Raw genomic sequence first — 22573 nt, 5'->3', positions numbered from 1 at the left:
AGTTGAGTGGACTATGTATTTTTAGATGAACACACTATGTTGTTCACCTACAATTATACGGATCGATGACTAGAGTAGATTGACGGCATTTTACAATAGCTACTATTAGGTATTATTGACATTTAAAGTTAGATAGACTATAGTCTATACTACATGGTGGTATAGGCATCCATGGATTTCCAGGGAATTCAGCCCGAATCTGTAGACGGGGTCTGTACACAAAACACAATGTTTTGTGTTGACAATAACTACGAGGCAATAACAGCCATCATACTAGTAAATATTATGTATACTAGTTAAATTATCTAAACTCTGTGATTTGGCATAGACATTTTTCACGACACATAGGAAGAGTCTAAACTACATGCATAATAATAAAATATGGTTGAATGTTTCAAATACTGGATAGTTAGAATGGGTCATGCATGTTTTTAATACAACCACCTTAACATCACCATGTCTGATGGTGCAGTGTGTAAATGTAACAGGTTATCTACATGGTGTATACTAAAGCATGTAATACTGATGTACCGATGTTTTTCCAAGAGTTCAGAGTGTATAGTTTAGAAAATTGTGTAAGTCTATACTATACGAGGTCTTTAGATCATGGTCAGCACCAAATATCATACCAAAAGTCTGTATCTTATGTTTATCAGGTTTTATTTTGATCAGAAAATAGACAATTATGCAGATGAACATACACTGTAGCACAACATGGAGCAAAATGTACAAGACAATGAATTCACCAGGACATCAAATATACTCAGTCATCAACTATTTCTAATGTATATATATATATATATATATATATATATATATATATATACAATGATGCAATCAGGTCAATCATAGTGGTAATAGTTATGTCCTTGATTATTATTTTTGGATCATATCAGGGTAAATCCTTCCAGTAATGCAAATAAGATGTACATAGCCTATGGATTCATGACATTGACAGTGGTCCTACCTCAATACCGCTAGTTCTCAATACCTTAATAACCCCCGGTATAAAATCATCAGTCCACAACTTGTTCATTAAATCTTTAAAATTATTGTAGAAGTAATATCGGGGCGTAATATTCAAACATGTGTGATCGGTTTGACTAGAATGGTCTATGCGGCAGCCGTTGCAATCATCCTTCATCTGTTCGGTTATAGCGTTTGCGAGTAGTTGACCAACATGTATTTTCAGAATATGTGTAAGATTTGTGGGGTTTGTCCCAGCAAACTCATCCAAAGTCAGTGGCCAATTCAGGGGGTATGGCGGCGAAAGCATTGGTGTGCCGGAGGCTGGAGGGTCATGGGGAGCAGTTGAATTTGGGGGTGATAGGTCTACCCTCTCAAAATACTCAGTGTCCCCCGCACCATAGCCCCAAAATGCCCTCTCAAAATGTTCATCGTTCTCCGGATCATAGTCGCAAAATGCCCGGGCATCATCATATTCATCGGTGTCCGTATCTGCAGTACTGATGTTATGCCACCACGGGGGGTGTATACATGGTCCATTGCGAGTCCATCCACCATGAGAGGTCCCTTCATTCGAGTTTGATTCTCCCAATGAAGAAGTAGAATCCTCCATGGTGCGTGAATGGCGCAATATACCGACAATAATGAGTTAGCATTTTACCTATAGTGTAGGAGGGGGTGGGCTGGTAGCTGCATTTGTTGGCCCATCGGTTTCTAGATCAGAGTGGGGCGTGGGTGCATCGTTTTCTAGGGCGCTGTACGAATCATGATTTACAGGACGGTTATCCATTGAGAATAATGAAGCGCCAGCTGACTTTGGGGGATCACCGAGCGAGAAGCTACTATGTCTGGGATTACCGAACGAGAACCCCGTAGGTCTGGAATGGCTTGTCTGGTAATCCACAAGCCTCAGTTTCTTTTCATTGAAGTAGTCCAATGATCGTGAATCCACACGTTTGGCGCCTCTAAGGTAGCCTTCCAGTAGGTCCAAAGATTGATTCTCTATAGTTGTGAAGAAATCCAAGGCTTCACACATCACATGCTTTAGAACCCCTAAATCATCCACACCAACGGCTAGTTGGATTGGAAAGCATTTCTCTTTCTCCATGATACTCTTAGGTCTTTCAACTGGGGTACCGCATTGAGATTTGTATCTTAGTAGCAACCATAAGTTTGACCTAGAACAGTCAACGATGAAGCCCTCAGTGTCACTACGCGAGGGCATTTCAGAGCTCGCCCGTACAAATCGAGATGGCTTGATATAGCCAGGGTTTATCTTTGTATCCAATTGCAAATACTTACAGAACTCAAGAATAGGAGGGACCAATCGCTCAAATTCAGATGCATAGATGCGTATGTAAGGCAGCCGGTCTTCAAAGATACTGTCGCCTGTTTCCAATGTATAGAGTTCAATAAATCGCTGATTCTTGAAGGGAAAAAACGACAGACGAATTTTCCGCCCGTCAGATAAGGCCCAAACTTTCCTATTCTCATCTTGGTAGCACGTAGAGTACATGTTGTCTTTCTTTCTTCGCGGGCAGCTAGTGTCTCTATTGTAGGATTACTCAGTTATGTAGGGTTATTCTCCGTATTTAAGAATATCCCCGGAGAGGTGGAGCCTAAAGAATAACTGCCATACTAATCATGGCCGACCTTTGAGGTCAAACAGGGTTTTGTATACAGTACCGGATACGTTACACCCCAACAAAAGAAGGAAGGATCATCACCAATGCATAATCCTGATTAGTTACAATAGTCGCAAAGTTTAGTATACTACCACCGTAAGAACCTAACTAGAATCTAACACCGGTAATAGTGTAAATATATATATATATATATATATATATATATATATATATATATATATATATATGAAATAAAAACAACAATGAAGATATGTTGATTTTTGTTTTGTTTTTATTACTGAGAAACATAGCACGTATTTACACAAGTATGTTACACATTACATTTAATAGACATGTTCACTTCATTCCCATTTGCTTTGGGGTTTCAACCAGGTAGAGTTGGGTTTCAACCATCTAGTTTTTAGGTGAAGCAGACGCTGAGATCGTCGACATGCCTTGGGTGCAGACAGAGGGGAGGGTACGTCCTCATCACCAGAGTCTGCAGGGGATGGTGGTGGATTGGAGTAGTTCTCTGGTTCAGAGTTCGGTGCTCGGGAGGACGGGGTTGTAAGGGAGAGGTGTACAAATTCCGCATTTTCGGACAGTCCAGGAGTTTTCTTGCTCGTAGTCATGTCCAATGGTTCGATGCTAGCAAAATATTCCTCATCCGTATCGATTATTAACCCGTCCGACTCGAAGTCCTGCTCATCAATTCTCGACATATGGTTACTTAGCAGCTCCGCGGCCATGATCTCGTCCTCTGCCCTCTCTTTGTATAATTCAAAATCACGGGTATAGACAAATCTACCCCGTGTTGAATTATATTCCTCTAGTCTGAGAGGGGTAATATACGGGCTATATGACTGGTGCTCCACAGGTTCAACGGGGTTACGTGGTTTACCCATAGCCTCCATGACTAATACTGAGAGGAGATAGTTGATGACAAATGGTGTTTCCTGAGAAATTATCTCCTATAGCCTTATCCTCTGGTGTGAATAAGCCTTATCCTCTGGTGCGAATAAGCCTAACTCTCTTTGCTCTATACATACATCTAGATCTGAGCCCTCCCTTTTAATTAGTTTGTTCCTTAGCTATACACCCCACCCCTCTCAGTGATTATTCATGGTAGTGTCTACAATACATTTACAGTGCTACATTTCAACTAGGCTATTAACTTATGTTGTCGTCAGCATTTTCAAACCAGTATCTAAAAAATAATGTATGTTTCTACATGTACATGTATCAATTTTTTGTTAATTATTAGCCATACGATTTTGGACAATATTGATCAATATACTTTATAATTTAAGCTTGGAGAGTCCACGGCATAGGCTATATAGAGTAGGTGCATAGATGTAGATAATATCCTTATTGCCGGTATATTGCGCCATTCACGCACCATGGAGGATTCTACTTCTTCATTGGGAGAATCAAACTCGAATGAAGGGACCTCTCATGGTGGATGGACTCGCAATGGACCATGTATACACCCCCCGTGGTGGCATAACATCAGTACTGCAGATACGGACACCGATGAATATGATGATGCCCGGGCATTTTGCGACTATGATCCGGAGAACGATGAACATTTTGAGAGGGCATTTTGGGGCTATGGTGCGGGGGACACTGAGTATTTTGAGAGGGTAGACCTATCACCCCCAAATTCAACTGCTCCCCATGACCCTCCAGCCTCCGGCACACCAATGCTTTCGCCGCCATACCCCCTGAATTGGCCACTGACTTTGGATGAGTTTGCTGGGACAAACCCCACAAATCTTACACATATTCTGAAAATACATGTTGGTCAACTACTCGCAAACGCTATAACCGAACAGATGAAGGATGATTGCAACGGCTGCCGCATAGACCATTCTAGTCAAACCGATCACACATGTTTGAATATTACGCCCCGATATTACTTCTACAATAATTTTAAAGATTTAATGAACAAGTTGTGGACTGATGATTTTATACCGGGGGTTATTAAGGTATTGAGAACTAGCGGTATTGAGGTAGGACCACTGTCAATGTCATGAATCCATAGGCTATGTACATCTTATTTGCATTACTGGAAGGATTTACCCTGATATGATCCAAAAATAATAATCAAGGACATAACTATTACCACTATGATTGACCTGATTGCATCATTGTATATATATATATATATATATATATATATATATATACATTAGAAATAGTTGATGACTGAGTATATTTGATGTCCTGGTGAATTCATTGTCTTGTACATTTTGCTCCATGTTGTGCTACAGTGTATGTTCATCTGCATAATTGTCTATTTTCTGATCAAAATAAAACCTGATAAACATAAGATACAGACTTTTGGTATGATATTTGGTGCTGACCATGATCTAAAGACCTCGTATAGTATAGACTTACACAATTTTCTAAACTATACACTCTGAACTCTTGGAAAAACATCGGTACATCAGTATTACATGCTTTAGTATACACCATGTAGATAACCTGTTACATTTACACACTGCACCATCAGACATGGTGATGTTAAGGTGGTTGTATTAAAAACATGCATGACCCATTCTAACTATCCAGTATTTGAAACATTCAACCATATTTTATTATTATGCATGTAGTTTAGACTCTTCCTATGTGTCGTGAAAAATGTCTATGCCAAATCACAGAGTTTAGATAATTTAACTAGTATACATAATATTTACTAGTATGATGGCTGTTATTGCCTCGTAGTTATTGTCAACACAAAACATTGTGTTTTGTGTACAGACCCCGTCTACAGATTCGGGCTGAATTCCCTGGAAATCCATGGATGCCTATACCACCATGTAGTATAGACTATAGTCTATCTAACTTTAAATGTCAATAATACCTAATAGTAGCTATTGTAAAATGCCGTCAATCTACTCTAGTCATCGATCCGTATAATTGTAGGTGAACAACATAGTGTGTTCATCTAAAAATACATAGTCCACTCAACTCATTTCAAATTTAGTTACGCCAATATGATATACATGATTACTTTAAACATGTACCCTACTAGCATGAACTAACCATACATTACTCAGTATTAACCCCCCAACCTCACAGCTCAAACGGCCACAGACATGCCCGGGGGATGCCTGAACCATGCACCATGCAAACGCCACAAAATACACCCCCATGTACCAAAAATAATCCAAGTCATACATTAAAATAAACCATTAAGCCAACCTGAACCATGCAAATGCCACAAAACATACAATCACTTACCAAAATAATACAACTCATACCTTAAACAAATCATTAAGACATCATGAACCATGTAAAAATTCCCCAACCACATACCCACATACCAAAAATACATCACCACGTACCAAAAATAACCCATGTCATACATTAAAACAAAACATTAAGACACCGTGACCCATGCAAATGTCACAAAATACACCACCACCTACCAGAAATAACCCAAGTCATACATTAAAACAAAACATTAAGACACCCTGACCCGTGCAAATGTCACAAAACACCACATCACATACCAAAATAATACAACTCATGCATTAAAACAAAACCTTAAGACACCCTGAACCATGCATAACTCACAAAACACCACATCACATACCAAAATAACCCCAGTCATACATTAAATAAAACCTTAAGACACCATGAACCATGCATAACTCACAAAACACCACATCACATACCAAAAAATAACCCAAGTCATACATTAAAATAAAACATTAAGACAACCTGAAACATGCAAATGTCACAAAACACCACACCACATACCAAAAATAACCCAAGTCATACATTAAAACAAAACATTAAGACACCCTGACCCATGCAAATGTCACGAAATACAGCACCACGTACCAAAATAATACAAGTCATACATTAAACAAGACATTAAGACACCCTGGACCATGCAAAATTCACCATACACACCAGCACACACGCACACGCACACACACCCACACTCACACAGCCCCCAGCAAAAGCAATACCTTAAGACAACCTGAACCACACAAATGTCACAAAACACCACACCACATACCAAAAATAACCCATGTCATACAATAAAATAAAACATTAAGACAACCTGAAACATGCAAATGTCACAAAACACCACACCACATACCAAAAATAACCCAAGTCATACATTAAAACAAAACATTAAGACACCCTGACCCGTGCAAATGTCACAAAACACCACATCACATACCAAAATAATACAACTCATGCAATAAAACAAAACCTTAAGACACCCTGAACCATGCATAACTCACAAAACACCATATCACATACCAAAATAACCCCAGTCATACATTAAACAAAACCTTAAGACACCATGAACCATGCATAACTCACAAAACACCACATCACATACCAAAAAATAACCCAAGTCATACATTAAAATAAAACATTAAGACAACCTGAAACATGCAAATGTCACAAAACACCACACCACATACCAAAAATAACCCAAGTCATACATTAAAACAAAACATTAAGACACCCTGACCCATGCAAATGTCACAAAATACAGCACCATGTACCAAAATAATACAAGTCATACATTAAACAAGACATTAAGACACCCTGGACCATGCAAAATTCACCATACACACCAGCACGCACGCACACGCACACGCACACACACCCCCACTCACACAGCCCCCAGCAAAAGCATGTCCCTGACAGGGTCCATACGAACTATTGATCCCAGGACCACACACCCCAGATAGAATCAGTACCGCTATCCCATAGCCTGCTCAGAAGAAGGGGGGTGCAATATGCCCACATATGCTATGGTTGGTCCCACACACCCAGCAAAATCAATATCACCATGCCGATGGGGTCATAAAGATTAGGATCCCTGCACACACACCCCCGAAACATCATGTGTCTCAGTGCATGAGTCCAAACAACCCCTAAATGTAAAGAATATATGCACCACATGAACTTATTCATAGTAAACAGTATTTGATTCTATCATATTACTGACATTGATAGTAAATAACGGATACAAAAGTACTATATTCATGTGTTTACTAGCATATTTACTAGCACACCAGGTATAAATGTCTGGAATCACTCAACATTCAAACGTCTTTTAGTGATTTAACTCTCTGATTTACAGAGTTCATAGGACCCCAAGTTGATACAGGCATATCGACGAGCAAACCAATGAAGGTAGACAGAACCATTTATAAAATGATAGGCATCTATCGTACTCAGCATGGTGTACTATGGAGTGAAAGATACCGAGACAGGGGCTATAGGTAAAGGTCTATTGAAATAATAGTAAGAGTCCTAGATATGGAGACTGTTACGAGTGACATATTGTGAGAATTGCAGATCTGCTACTTTTGCATCATTATGCCTTAACACACCGTCATACTTTCAAAGTTTAGAAACCATGTGAAAATTGGTACCAATGGTTAATGACTAGCCTTATACTCTAAATAAACTGTAATATTATATAATACTGATAAAGAAGATAGTCACGTCCGAAGATGTGTATTGAACTCTACTTAACTAAATCCAATGGTCTAAAATAAAAAAACCCATATCATGTCAATTATACTTTTTTAAGCATGCATCATCTATACCCCTCCTGTATTTTGCCTAAATGCTTTACCTTAAACATACCATAGGTGCCTGTTATATCACAGACTGTCACACAGTTAGGGTTGAACATAATTTTTAACATTGCTACTCAGCCATCATCGGCTTGGCTAAATGACAAAATGAAGAAGTCAGTAAAATAACAAAATGGTGAATTAAAATACTAGATGAAAATAACAAGTGCCGCCGACCTCGGACATCAGCACTGTCTAGAGCCATGACAGAATCGACAGATGGAGGAGTACAATATGCCCACACAGGCTAGAAACTGCTTGTCTTGCATCCAAACCGGCCGGCCACAGTCTGTTGATTTTGAGGAAGTCGCATAGATGGAGAAAGTTGAATGATCACACACAGACCCACACACCCACACAGATAGAATCAATAGAACAGTTCGCCTACACAAATCAGTGCATGCGCAGTTCAGTTTGAACAGATGGCGATGTGAAACCAATTCGAAAACAGAACTAGAATCATATTGATCCCCCAACTGCCAAAGATGAAAATGCATTCATACATAATCAATATGCTGACCCAAACACGATCAATATGATGAGATCCTCACACAAAAGCAGAACTACAATCATAATGACCCAAACTGGCACAGATGAAACTGCCGTCCTCATCCAATCTGATCCTCAGATACCGGAAGCTCCAATCAGCAAAATCGATATAATGATGTCATCAGATGCGGAAATGCCACGCCCACCCCCTCTAGGGAGTGCCTTCAGATGGGTGGTTAGGATCCCCCCTAAATAAAAAGGGTGGGAGGGATATAGGGTGCCTCTCCTAACTACTGCTCTCATATTTATCAGCCGGCTGGAGTTTTCTCCAGCCCGTATTACTTATTTTTCTTTTTTCTTTTTTTCTTTCCTGGGGAAAGTTTGCCTTTGCTTCACTGACCTCCTTCAGATTCTCTTCACATAAATGTGAGCTATACTACTAAAGCAGCTAAGTGGCCGAACGGACAAGGCATTGAACCACTACCATAAAATGTTCTATGAAATAAGCAGGGCCTGGCTGTGAACAAGTATCTGATGCTTAGTCCAGTTACCCTGGGTAAACATAGTAGGCCTACCTTTCCTTTGCATGTAGTTGAAGGTAGGGTATATATATATATATATATATAATTTTTTATAGCTTAAATAGCCCTATATTATCATTCTACTCGTTGCTATGGTGTTTATTCAGTAACAGGACTCTCCCCGTCTATTCGTCTCTTTAACTACCAATTTAATCCAATGAGTAGTGATATCTTTCTTTTTAGAATAAGTGTAAACGTGCATATCACAATCCAAAGCTATAAGAACGTTCGGGATTTTCAAAATTTTGCTAAAACCGCTCCTTATGCATCTGAAAAAAACTCACACCCATTTGAACTGAGCGGTGTAACTATACTTGTATTGTGGTAGTTACTGTACTGTACTGTACTGTCGTCTGTACTGTATAGTACTGTACTGTACTGTTCTGTGCTATAGTAATAGTTATAGTGTGCAGCGTGAAGCTCAACAGCGCCACTTGAAGGTAGGTCACCCAGCGGTATTGCAGCTTTTCCTATACTCCAAACAGACATATACATATAGGGACACACAGGGCCAGTCAATTGGAGCGGTGTGCCGCACCGCTCCTAAATAAATACAGAGCCAACCTCACTGGTTTCCACCGGCGGGCCATATTCGATTGACTCGATATGGAGGTGGGTGAGGTCAACAGAATGGCCCTGACACCCAGCCCTTCCCCCGCTCTGACCCTGACACGCAGCTGATAAATATACCAGTCTGCAAACCAGCGCCGTCAGCCCTAGCAATGGACAGCATGTCCACAGAGGTGAACACACACCTCTGAGAGAGAGAGAGAGAGAGAGAGAGAGAGAGAGAGAGAGAGAGAGAGAGAGAGAGAGAGAGAGAGAGAGATAGAAAACATATCATCAGGTCACAGACACATGGAGAGACAGATACGCGCCCACGCACTTTACTTTGTTGCCGTCGGGCAGAAGCCTTGTATCTCCATTTTTCAACTTTTTATTTTTTTATGTTTAGCTTTTTGGTGAACTAATCTATGTCTGTGTCTGCTCTATACTTCATCACACGATATAATAGCAGATCTACAATACAAGGTCAAGCTTGTAGGTCAGCTATTTTCAATATTTTAAAATGGTTTTGAAATAATTTAACAAAAGGGACGGGGTTGAAAGTTTTGAGTAGTTTGAGTATGAGCTTTCCATCTGACAGCAACGATGTATTCTTAAAGCAAGTTGCATTAGCAGAGCAAAGTTTTTTTTGCCTATAAAGGGCCAGTAAACTGCACTGAAACTCAAGCAAAAAACTAATAAAACCGAAATACCACAACGTGGTTGTACTCTAAGTGTACGCCTCTGCCTTTTCCATCCATGCCGGTCCAGAACCATATACTTCCACGCGCTACGTTAACCATCGTAAAATAATCCATGCCGGCGTAAATGGAATCCAAATGACTGGAATACTGTTATTATTCAAGTCTTCATCCCCGCAAGAGCTTTCAATTTATTGAAAAACATAAATTTTTGTTTAGTTTTGTACATTTCAATGGGCTCTTAGCTGTGGTGAGAGCAGGCACTATCCACACGCACACACATTCACGCACGGCCCACACGCGTCTTGCTCTCCCGTCCGCGCACACGCGTGCGCATGCATGCGGGCGTGCGTGCGTGAAATGCCATTTCCGTGCCCACCCAGACGATTGCAGATTAGAGGTGAGATCATCTATAAAACACATCACATCATATTAAAGACAATGAAGGCAACTACTGACATCATGGCATTTAAATGGCTACTCACACACACTGCTGCTAGGCTGAATATAGCGTGACTCAAAGTTAAAGAGATCTCCTTGCCCTTTCCCTCCCCCGAGCAAACTAATGGCCATTATTGGCTAAATGCACACCGTCACTGTTGGGCGAAAACCTTGTATCTCTATATTTCATTTCGTCTTTGTTGCGGTTAAAAATGTCGGTCTCCTATACCTTGAGGAAAGTCCTCAAAATGAAAAAGCCCCCCCTCTCCGCCCCCCCTGCGCCACAAAATAACATTGCTCCGCGATCTGCAGTGACCTCATCAGATTTAATTATCTGAGCCAATTACGAGGCTAGCACCACGCCACGTGACTTTAATCCTTCACGCCAATTATGGCGTTCGCCGCCGGGCGTTCCCGAGCGACTCGCCGTCTGATAGCTCGGCTCATTTGTTTCCCACCTCATTACTTTATAGGCTTGAAGAATCAGACGAAGAAGATTAGTCATCCTCTCCCCTCGTCACCCCCTCCAAAAAAAAAGCGAAGAGAGAAAAAGTCTCCTGCAGGAACAATGGATAAGGACATTTAGGAGAGGCGAACAGTATACTTTTACTCCACTACAATTATTTGAAAACCTTCTCACGTTATAGATTGTACGGACGCCCGATAGTGTAGTGGTTAGAGCGCATGGCTTTCATGCGGAAGGTTGTGGGTTCAAACCCCGCTTGGAGGTCGACGTCAGCAAAGGGTATGCAAAGGGCATTGCAAAGGATCTGAGCCAGGTCTCCTGAGGTGCCGTGAAAAACAAACCGATCCATAGAGCACCGAAGTCTGATGTCAATATCGGTAGAGGGCACAAATCCACAGGGATTTTAGATCGCCTCATATAAGAACTGTGTTTGAAAAATAAACACGTCATCCCGGCCGCTTCTCTCATATGGATGACTGAGAGAAAATGCTATTGTTACGGCTACTGAATTAGTTACATTTTAGTATCATATATGAGTGACCGACTGTCGCAACCGATACAGAGACAATAACGACAATAACGCCGAGACAGCTTGTTTATTTTTGGACCACCATGCTTATATGAAACGATTTTAAGATGGCCCCAATGTTATTCTCCATAGACAAATTTCTTCCGTGAACCAGGCGGAACCAGGGGATGAGCGAGTGATGTCAGGACTTCGGCGCTCTATGTAGTTATAGTTTTTTTTGTATTATTACAAAACATACCACTTCAACCCTATTTACATTACGTTTTTTGAAAATAGACCTATGCTATGATCCACTTGCACCGTATGTCTAACCTCATATGTATACTTGCTGCTTTGAACTATGTGTGGTGAACATACTATATAGAAAATGCCTATTACGTACAGTAGGTGGATGGGTCGGCCGGTGGACGGAATCACATGCACATAATATGGAGCCAATGCACGAAATGGAGTCAAATGCACATTATATGGAGTCAAATGCACATGATTATATGGAGCTCAACGTAAGCACTGTCAGACACAACATAAACCAAATGCACCTATTTGGAGATTTGATTTTCAACATGCACCGGTGTCAGACACAACATAAAGCGTGTCAAATAAACATACAGTAATGGGATATTTTCAACACGCACTGGTGCCAGTCAGACACAACAGAGACCTGAATGGGTGTCGCGCTGTGACGTGTCATGAGATTGAAGATCTATTTTTGGCTTGTGACGGAATATAAATTAAGCATTAGGAGGAAAAAGCGTGCACTCATGTGTAACACTGAGTGACACTTCTTTATCCACAGATGTGGCACGGCCTATAGCTAGCGCGCAAGTTAAATATGTCACTGTAAAGTCTTGCAAAGTCAATGTTGATACTATCGGGCTGGGCGTTTAGTCGAGACTATATTATTGAAAGTAGAAAAGGTGCGCCTCAGAGCACAGGTCTTATGATGGTTGGACAAAATGTATAGCAGTAATACATGTGTTGCTTTGCACAAAAAAAGGCCTCCTGGTGGTGCTATAATGTTATTTTAGATGTCAATAAATATGTATTTGACTCCATCAATCCACAGCCAAAAATAAATACAAATAAAGAGCATATGAAACAAAGACATCCAACTTCAACTTTTCTCCACAATTCACATCAAGGACCCTCCCTTATACAAGGCTATATTTGGCTCCACAAATCGACAAAATCCATAGCAAAAAATGAAACATAAAGAGTGTACTTTCTAAGCACCGCGGGCGCCATGTAAAAGTCACAGCCCCGTTCAAAGGCTGGATGGATGCAGCTGCTGCACGAATAGTGATTCAATGTGTTACAGGTTAGCCATGGAGTCCCAGTTGTCACATGGGGCTCAATAAGGCTCGCACTGCCGAATACTAAGCAGAGTCACCTAATCTCACCCTCTGACTGCTCACAGTGAAGTTACAATTGAAGGACTTTTATAATACCTCAAAGGCTCAAAAAGTAAAAGACCATTAGTGCATCAAAAGTAATCAACAAACTATGCTATAAAAACTGGTCAAACATTGTGCGTATTGTCAAATAATATGAGAAAGAAGCAACAATTGTGACAATAGGCCATTGTCACAATGTGAGCTTGTGGATAGATATGCTATTTTCACAATATTTATCTGTGGAAACGAGTTTCTTGACGGTAAGTATTGAAAATTGGAAATACTCCAGTGAAGTAAAAGAAAATACTAATCAATTTTGTACTGAGTGTGAACTGCCTGTCTGTCATTGTGTTGTTGGTGGTGATGTAGTGTTGGCTGATATGATGTGCTGTTGTATAGTGTTGCACAGTGGAAAGGAATTTTCCCCCTGAAGGGCTACACTAAAGTCTGAAACGTGTAACTCTTCTAATGAGGCAGGTTGAGACATGATGCAACGCAATGAAAGATATAGCCGGAGAGACTTCAATGGCTACAGTTGTACCGGTGGCAACACTTTTATAAATTATATATGGATACTAGTGGGAGTTGTGTCACATATCACACACACACACACACACACACACACACACACACACACACACACACACACACACACACACACACACACACACACACACACACACACCTTTTAGACATCTTTCTCCACAGTTTCATTGCTGTGCCAAATAATTCCTCCCAAGCCTGTGTGTGTTGTTATATAGGGGTGTAGGGGCTGCTTCGGCGCAGTAGTGCCAAAATGATTTCGGCTCGTCAGAATTCTTCAGTACAATTTACAATTTACAATTTAGGCATTTAGCAGACGCTTTTAATCCAAAGCGATTTACAATAAGCAAGAACAAAAAGCATGGGAATACATCACATAAAAGCATTTATCATGAAACATGCGTAAGCTAAGAAAGTAACAGTGGAATATCTATATAATGAAACTATACATATAAACTATACATATATACTACTATGCTATACATATGTACTATGGCGTGCTATGACTATATACAATGCAATTATAGTATACATAACATGCTATAAGTCTGTATCAAATGCTATCTAAGTCTACAGAAATGCTATCTAAGGGGGTAGGGTAAGTGCTATGGGCCATGATGGAGTCTGAAGAGGTGGGTTTTCAGACTACGGCGGAAGATTGGGAGTAATGCTGCAGTTCTGACTGCAATGGGAAGTGCATTCCACAGTTTTGGAGCCAGAAGGGAGAAGAGTTTGGGACGTGTGGAGCGTTGTCCCGGCGTTTTTAGTGAGGGTACTTCCAGCTTCCCTGCGTTGGCTGATCTGAGTGCTGATCTGAGTAGCACCGAAGAGCCGACTTTAGGACAGTACCCGCCCCCCCGAACCTCAAATGACGTCACATTGTAGGCTCTACAGAGCCGAACCAACTTTTATTCGGCTCTAAAATAGAAGTATTAATCGGCCCTTACGATACATTCTAACAGCGATACCATAAGTATCACAATACATGGTTGACGATACGATACATGGACGACATTGGTTCATTATGGCGATACGGTAACTATTTAGCAAAGACATGAAATGTCTTGTGGATAAAGTTTTTTTTTTAAGGGGAACCTTTATCCCACTCGGTGGCGCGCTATGAGCTTGTAGATCTGCTATTTTTCAATAGCTAAAGCATAGCATAATGCTAACACCAAAAGGGGTTCCCGCCTGAAATGGGTTAAGCACCCACTGACACAATAGAAAGCCAAATAGCACCCACTGACTGAAGGCTGAAGCTCCCCTCCCTCTGGTCATTTTGCACACACCTTTACGGTCAAATGCTAATACGGTGGCTTTGTTCCAGTGACCGCAGTCGCCAGACAGTTCATTGACACTCCTGCAGCAACACTAGCCCTGGTCCAGTGCTTACAGCGAGTCTCTCTCGATCGCTGTAAGCACTCCGTAAGACTCGCTGTAAGCACTGGACCAGGGCTACAGCAACACTAGCTCTGTTCCATAGCCTTCCTGCTTCGATTCTGCGAATTTCTGCCCTGCAGTAAGGCTATGCGACTTACCGGTTTAAATCTCAAATCGAAATCAGACCAGCCTCTCCTCTTTAGTGGAATTCTCACGAACGTTTGACCTACTCACCAATACAAACACGGGTTGTGTCATAGAAAGCCTACTTTCCTTAGTGGAAGCACTCTGAGCCCCCCACCACACGTATAAACTATACTTTTTGGCCAGAAAGGGATTTTTCCCCACCGGAGGAAAGATATTCTCTATGAGGCAGTTCTCTGGGCAATATCAGTAGAGGGCGCAGAAAAAAATGTTTTTTTTCCAGTGGAAACAAAATCCCCTTTTGGCCAAAAAGTACACTTTATACGTGATTTAAATCTCTCGATTTGAGATTTAAACCGGTAAGTCACATAGCCTTACTGCAGGGCAGAAATTTGCAGAATTGAAGCAGGAAGGCTATGGAACAGAGCTACAGCAACACTACACTGACACGGTCAGCGGAGAGGCTATATGTACCGTCGGCCCGTAAAGAACCATGAGCCGGGAGGGAGCGGAGGGTCAGCAACACCGCCGGGTAATCTCCACGCTGACTTGAGACTTGACTGAACAGAGCCATCTCAGTCTCAAATATCCCAAAACAGTGTCCGGTGAACAGAACTGTTCCTTTTCCTCAGACTACTTTTACTTTCATTAAAAGGTGAGATGCAGCGGCTGTAATTGGGTCAAGGATGTTGCTTTCGTGCGCAATTGGTGCAGAGATTGGTAATACATTGGTAAAAATCATGACATTGTTAGACCATCTGGGGGAAATAAATTAATAAATCTGCCTCGTCGTCGTCGTCGTCCCCCCACACAATTCTAGCCTACCTAAAGGTAGGTTGCGGGGCGGGTGGGCACCCACTGTCGTTATAGGAACCTTCCGCCACTGCTAGGAACGGACGTAGTCTAGAATTATAGGCGCCAGAGGCTGCTGCTGATAATGCCAAATGGAATGTTGGGCAAACGAATACACAATGATGCAAACATTTGGAAGTCTGTAAAACGTGACAATACAACAAGCTACTGTTTGTATTATGCTACTGAGTGTACAGCACATTTGCATGACTCTAGGTGTGTGCGTGGGAGTGCAACCAATGTTGACATAAAAACCTATTAACCCCCCCTTGGGCAAGCTGCAACTGCCAATGCATTTTACTTAACCACCCCCCCGGACGAACTGTACTTTAACGTATTGGAATGCCACTGGGTCGATATGCACTATGCATGCATACAGCATTACAGATGTCCTGCCATTGGCAATTCAGTAGATTGTCAGAAACAGAACATGGTCGGTGAGAAAGGGCCAAGGTGTTATAATATGTTAATTCTATTCAGATTGCAAAGCAGTAGAATTAGCAAGGCTAATCAGTTGAGAGAAAAACCTGTCCTTCTCCACCATAGAGATGCATGTTATGTTAAATGACTGGATTTCTCCATATAAATAATTGATTGTTTCAGTATAGGAAGAGCACCAAAATGTCTTCTAAATCTAGTCAACCAGGCCTGGACAAATTTGAATGACATACGAGGAAATGACAGAGGGAGAAATCAACTTTTAACGGCCACCCGACAGGAGTTTTCATGCTGCACTACCGGTAAGACTACAATTAGTATTATTGCCATCACCTGGGTGTGTCAGTCGTGTAACTTTCTCGACGCTAAGCCGTGTATAATAATATACACGACTGACCCACCCAGCACTGCGCAAAAAACAAGGACACAGCCATGTAAGATAACATTGACAGCTATGAGGTGGCAAAGCTTGACCTGCATAGCAACAGTTGCTTAACTATTTTGGATTGGCTTTTCTGGGGTGGGATTTAGCCAAGGGCTAATTGTGTTCCGTGTTCGGGAGAGGGAAGCCGGCAATTGTCAATGCACGCTGTCCTAAGGAAAGTGTGTACATATACCTGTCAGCACACACACACACACACACACAGGAGGACAGATGGTGTATTGTAAGTGGTAGATATGCTCCCTGTCCTCCTCGGCGATGGCCACAGTGGAGTAAGGTGTTAGGCATGGTAATGAGCCGCACGGGGAGAGGCCCTGCTGGGTTACTGGAGCAGCATGCTGCACCTCGCACGTGCACACGCACGCACACAGTACTTGAGAGCCCATTACAATTTTTAGGCATGAAAATAGCACAGTCTCTCTCTCTCTCTCTCTCTCTCACACACACACACACACACACACACACACACACACACACACACACACACACACACACCTGGCCACAGTAAAGAATAATGTCCTGTATTCAAGATGTGCTGATAAGGCAAATATACGTAGTTGAAAAGATCATGAAACCATGCATAATGGTGTGTGTGTGTGTGTGTTGATTGTGTGCCTGCGTGCGTGCCATGCGTGTGTGCCATGCGTGCGTGCCATGCGTGCGTGCCACTGTGTGTATACTGTAGTGTATATGAATTATTCATGAGAAGTCATACAGTGGTGTTGTGTAAGTGGCCCTGCTGACAGTGCTGCCGGGCAGAAACCCTGTATCTCCATATCTTCCCTATGTTTTACACTTGCATAGTTTTCTCTTTTTTGTTGTTGTAAAGTGATGCCTTAGTCTGCCATAGCCTATACTACAGTGTTGGCACCAAGCCTCCAGTAAGGCTAACCAACGTTGAAGCTGCCACTACCTACTGGCGAAATGTGGAATTGCAGCACTTTCACGGAGGTGGACGGACGTCAATGACGTCACATGCTAGGCTAGGCTGAACTTCCGCTCGCTCGAGCCTTTGAGTTGTACTTCCGGCAGTCTTCTGGGTGCTTCAAAATGCCACTGAGCAACTTCTATTGAAATGGATAGCGCGGGGGGCGGGGTTAACGCTCCGGTTCGGTCTCTACTCTCTATCCTTTTATTACTCTATCGTTGGCACAAAAACAGAAGGTTGCTTGTGCCTTAAATGTCTTATTGCATGTCTCTCTCTCCCTCTCCCTCCCTCCCTCCCTCCCTCCCTCCCTCCCTCCCTCCCTCTCTCTCTCTCTCTCTCTCTCTCTCTCTCTCTCTCTCTCTCTCTCTCTCTCTCTCTCTCTCTCTCTCTCTCTCTCTCTCTCTCTCTCTCTCTCTCTCTCTCTCTCTCTCTCTCTCTCTCTCTCTCTCTCTCTCTCTCTCTCTCTCTCTCTCTCTCTCTCTCTCTCTCTCTCTCTCTCTCTCTCTCTCTCTCTCTCTCTCTCTCTCTCTCTCTCTCTCTCTCTCTCTCTCTCTCTCTCTCTCTGATCAATCAATGTGATTGTGTTCCACCTTGGATCAATGGAACAAACATAGTATACTCTTCTTGTATATACACGTATCCCTTTTTAGTATCAAAATGATTGCCAATTATTTGTGGGCGACCTTGCAACACCCTCGGCTCACAGGTTGGGAACCGGTGAATTAGGTGCAGATTGGACATCTGGAATAAGTCCAGAATCTCCCGGTGTGGCCTTGGCCTGTGTGGTGACTCATTTGGCACAAAGCCACATGTGATTAAAATGCAACGGGGGAAAAATAACTCAGAGAGATACAACAATGAAACGGAAGTGGAGAGGTCAAGGATGGAGTCAAGGAAAACGAAAACGTAAAAAGCAACAGAAAAAAGACGTCATCCATTTAAAAAGAAATAAAGAGATAAAATTCTAAGGAAACTGAACCTCCTAAAGCTGTGCGGGTGCTTTAATAAACTTGAAAAACCGCCACCACGCAACTAAGTACTAAGATAACCTTTCAGCTATAGCCTGCTTTGACGTTGAAGCAGCGTTCCAAGCGCATCTTCAAAAGTGGGACCCAAAAACACAGACTAGAGCAGAAAATAGACCTTGTAATGAATGGTGGGCGTCATAAAGTTGGCATTTAAAGGGTAAGCCTGAGTCCTCAGTCCTCTACACCTGCAGTACTCGAATCCACAGGTAATGACATACGAGGCTTAGCAGCAGTTTGCTGGAATGACGACAAAAATATTTAGTGTTTGCAACACTTTGTCGCTGTGAGCCGTTAGGTATAGACACCTTGCATGAACAAAATGGTTACGTTTCAGTCATTGAATCCATCGGATTCATTTCAATGTATAGTTATTATTTAGTATAATATATGTTTCTGGTTAATGCTTTCATTGGGTTCAATATTCATAAAACCCAAAGACACACTTAACCCATTTAGGCCTGACGTCGAAATAAAAAAAAAGTCTTCCGAAAGAATATATAATTAAAAGATTTGTGCCTCATTTTCACGATATTAAAAAAATAGCAGACCTACAAGCTCGTAGCGCGCCATTCGGTGGCGCGCTATGAGCATGTAGATTTTTCAAAAGCTAAAGTATAACATAATGCTTAGTTAAAACACCAAAAGGGGTTCCCGCCCAGAATGGGGTAATCACTTTCGTAGAAAGAAATAGCAGATCTACAAGCTTGTAAAATCTTCCGCTCCTCTGGCTTTGCTGCATATGGCCCTACACACGCACGCACGCACCCACACACACACACACACACACACACACACACACACACACACACACACACACACACACACACACACACACACACACACACACACACACACACACACACACACACACACACACACACACGCACGCACGAGCACGCGCACACAGATGGAATGACATTCTTTCATAAATGCATGGTCGGTAAACAGAGGGGGAGGAAAAAGCATCTGCTGAAGAATTGCCATCAGCGTTTGTCCTTCACCAGGTGAGGGTAAACGGAACACTCTGTGCTACTAAAGTGCGGTGACACATTTTTAGCCCCCGCGACGAACTTAAATCTACATGACATGCCTGAGTCTGAATGGCACGCCGACTGATTGCTGAACGTGGAATTAAATGGTGTTTTATTATTACACAAAGGACCAGGTCCAAGGCCAAACACAAAGTGGCCCAGTGCAATTAGTGTGAAGTGTGAACTGGAGCCCAAAATTCAGTATTCACCAGACTTTGTGACTCAAAATGCCTTTTCAGGACAGGCAAACACTACGTGCACAATGCACATGAACTCGCATCCGCGTGGGTGTTTAGATCTTGAAATTGGGAGGGGACATTCTTTGAAGTATAAAAGCAAGAGTTGCACAAAGAAGTAAAGTGACTTTATTGCAGACGTGCTTTCGTTCCCCACACAGACAGTGTGCAGAGCAGACAGATCCACACACACACACACACACACACACACACACACACACACACACACACACACACACACACACACACACACACACACACACACACACACACACACACACACACACACACACACACACACACACACACACACACACACACACACCACAGACTTTCCAAGGCTATCGATTGAAAGTGTGACTGTTCTCAGCCAGCCACCCACTCAGGCATGTAGAGTTACATTAATCAAACCTCTCTCTCTCTCTCTCTCTCTCTCTCTCTCTCTCTCTCTCTCTCTCTCTCTCTCTCTCTCTCTGTGTGCAGAGCTCTCTCTCTGTGTGTGCTGAGCCCCTGTGGGGGACAACCTTCCAATATGAACCGGTAATGTCCTACACATATCTGCCTCCTCCTCTCCTACAGTACCTTAAACTGTACTTCCTCAGTGAGCCCACACACAACATTTGAAACAGCGGAAAGGTTTGAAATAATGATTTGAAGTCAAATCCCCCTTCTCACCTGGTATCACAATGTAACATGTAACATACTGCCCATCATTACCTTAAGAGCACATTCGCTATACCTTCGAGTGCTTCCCATTGAGTAATTGCCTTTGGTTTTAATGACTTTTCCAATTACGCCTACTTGGCTTCAGCTCTCCCCCCTCTCTCCCTCTTCTTCACCCTATAATCTCAAACATTTGTCCTCCATTAGGCTTTCCCCTTCCACACCCCATCCATCATTGACTTGACTTGTTCTATTCTTTTCGTAACAGCTATACAACAAAGCCCCGGTACAAAGCACAGCCACAAAAGAGACAAACGGAGGCCAGAGGTGCCAGACAGAGAGAAAGAGATAAGAGGGTCACACAGGGTGTGTTGGGGCTATACCGGAAACTAACACCGCGGCAACGCCAATGTACCGTATAGTCCTTATTCGGGAGATTCAGCTTGAGCTTCACGCAGCTGACGGCTGCAAAGGTGGTATTAAGGAGCACACTATAGCTTCTGTGGAAAATGAGATTATCACGCAACCGAGGCAGTGGAAGCAGCTTTACCAAGTCAATAGCAGACATTCAAGTGGAATATTCAGACTCAAGTATATGCATTTTACAAAAAGTGTACACATGAAACAGAAAACGATATGCGGACACACCGATAACCAACACCCTGCACTGTTTAACATGATCTCAGATTATGCCATGCTTGCGCCGGTTCTCTGTAGAATCACAGGAGCAGTCGCACCGCCCAACTGAATGCAATGTCATTGCAATAAATGGTAAATGATGAATGAAAGTGATGAAATGATAAATGAAAGTGTCTAACCGAACTGACGGATTCTGGTCTGGATCGAGCATATTTACTACATGGTTGTGAAAGGCAAAAACCATCAAACTATTGAACAAAGGCTCAGGGTCTCACTCCTGGACACCTCAACACATACTGGGCTGCATGGGACGGGAATCCAACTTGTAACCTTCTGGTTCTCTCTGCCCATTCTGCTATGAGCGCCCCCTATAGCAGAATCACACAAAAGCTGGTGGTTTGAGAGATACATTACCCCTCCCACCACCACCACCACCACCACGCACGCACGCACGCACAGAGAAGGCCTTACCTGCTCTTTGACAGAGGCCAGGATGGCGGAGGCCGTCTCCGTCTCAGATCCGTCTCCGTTGGAGGCTGCCATCGCGGGGGGCACCGTGGCACCCTTCTCCTGCTCCGCAGGCTGCTCTGGCACCGGCATCGCTCCTGCACACACACAACAGATATATATATATCAATGTCACCTTCGGCTTAAGTCTCGCGTATAGCCAGACAACTATTCCACAATCTTCGAATATAGCTCTATAGAGTCTGGAACTACACACCTCCCGAAATCCCAGCAAAAATATATTACTTCCACTTTATTGCTTGCTTGTGAGTGATGATAGAGCTTCTGTTGCTCCAGACTGTATGATGGAAGCATTTGAAAATTGCGAGAGGCAACAGTCTGGCAACGTGCAATCTGGGAATGCGAGACTACCGTCGGCTGGA

General features: G+C 42.5%; 1 protein-coding gene across 1 annotated transcript in view; it reads right to left on the bottom strand.

The window, feature by feature from the left end:
* The window catches only part of LOC310867958 (catenin delta-2-like), a gene marked incomplete at both ends in the record, with an annotated part of 449139 nt that extends 426856 nt beyond the window's left edge, over positions 1 to 22283 (bottom strand). The window contains 1 exon segment of the mRNA XM_083778138.1: positions 22155 to 22283. Within this exon segment, the coding sequence (XP_083634264.1) occupies positions 22155 to 22283 (129 nt within the window).
* Positions 22284 to 22573: the final 290 nt, after the last annotated feature.

The sequence above is a fragment of the Protomyctophum parallelum genome, assembly GCF_964188405.1.
Source record: "Protomyctophum parallelum genome assembly, chromosome: 12".
NCBI lineage: Eukaryota > Metazoa > Chordata > Actinopteri > Myctophiformes > Myctophidae > Protomyctophum > Protomyctophum parallelum.
Note: the sequence above shows the minus strand (reverse complement) of the source record. Positions and strands in the feature narration are given on the sequence as shown.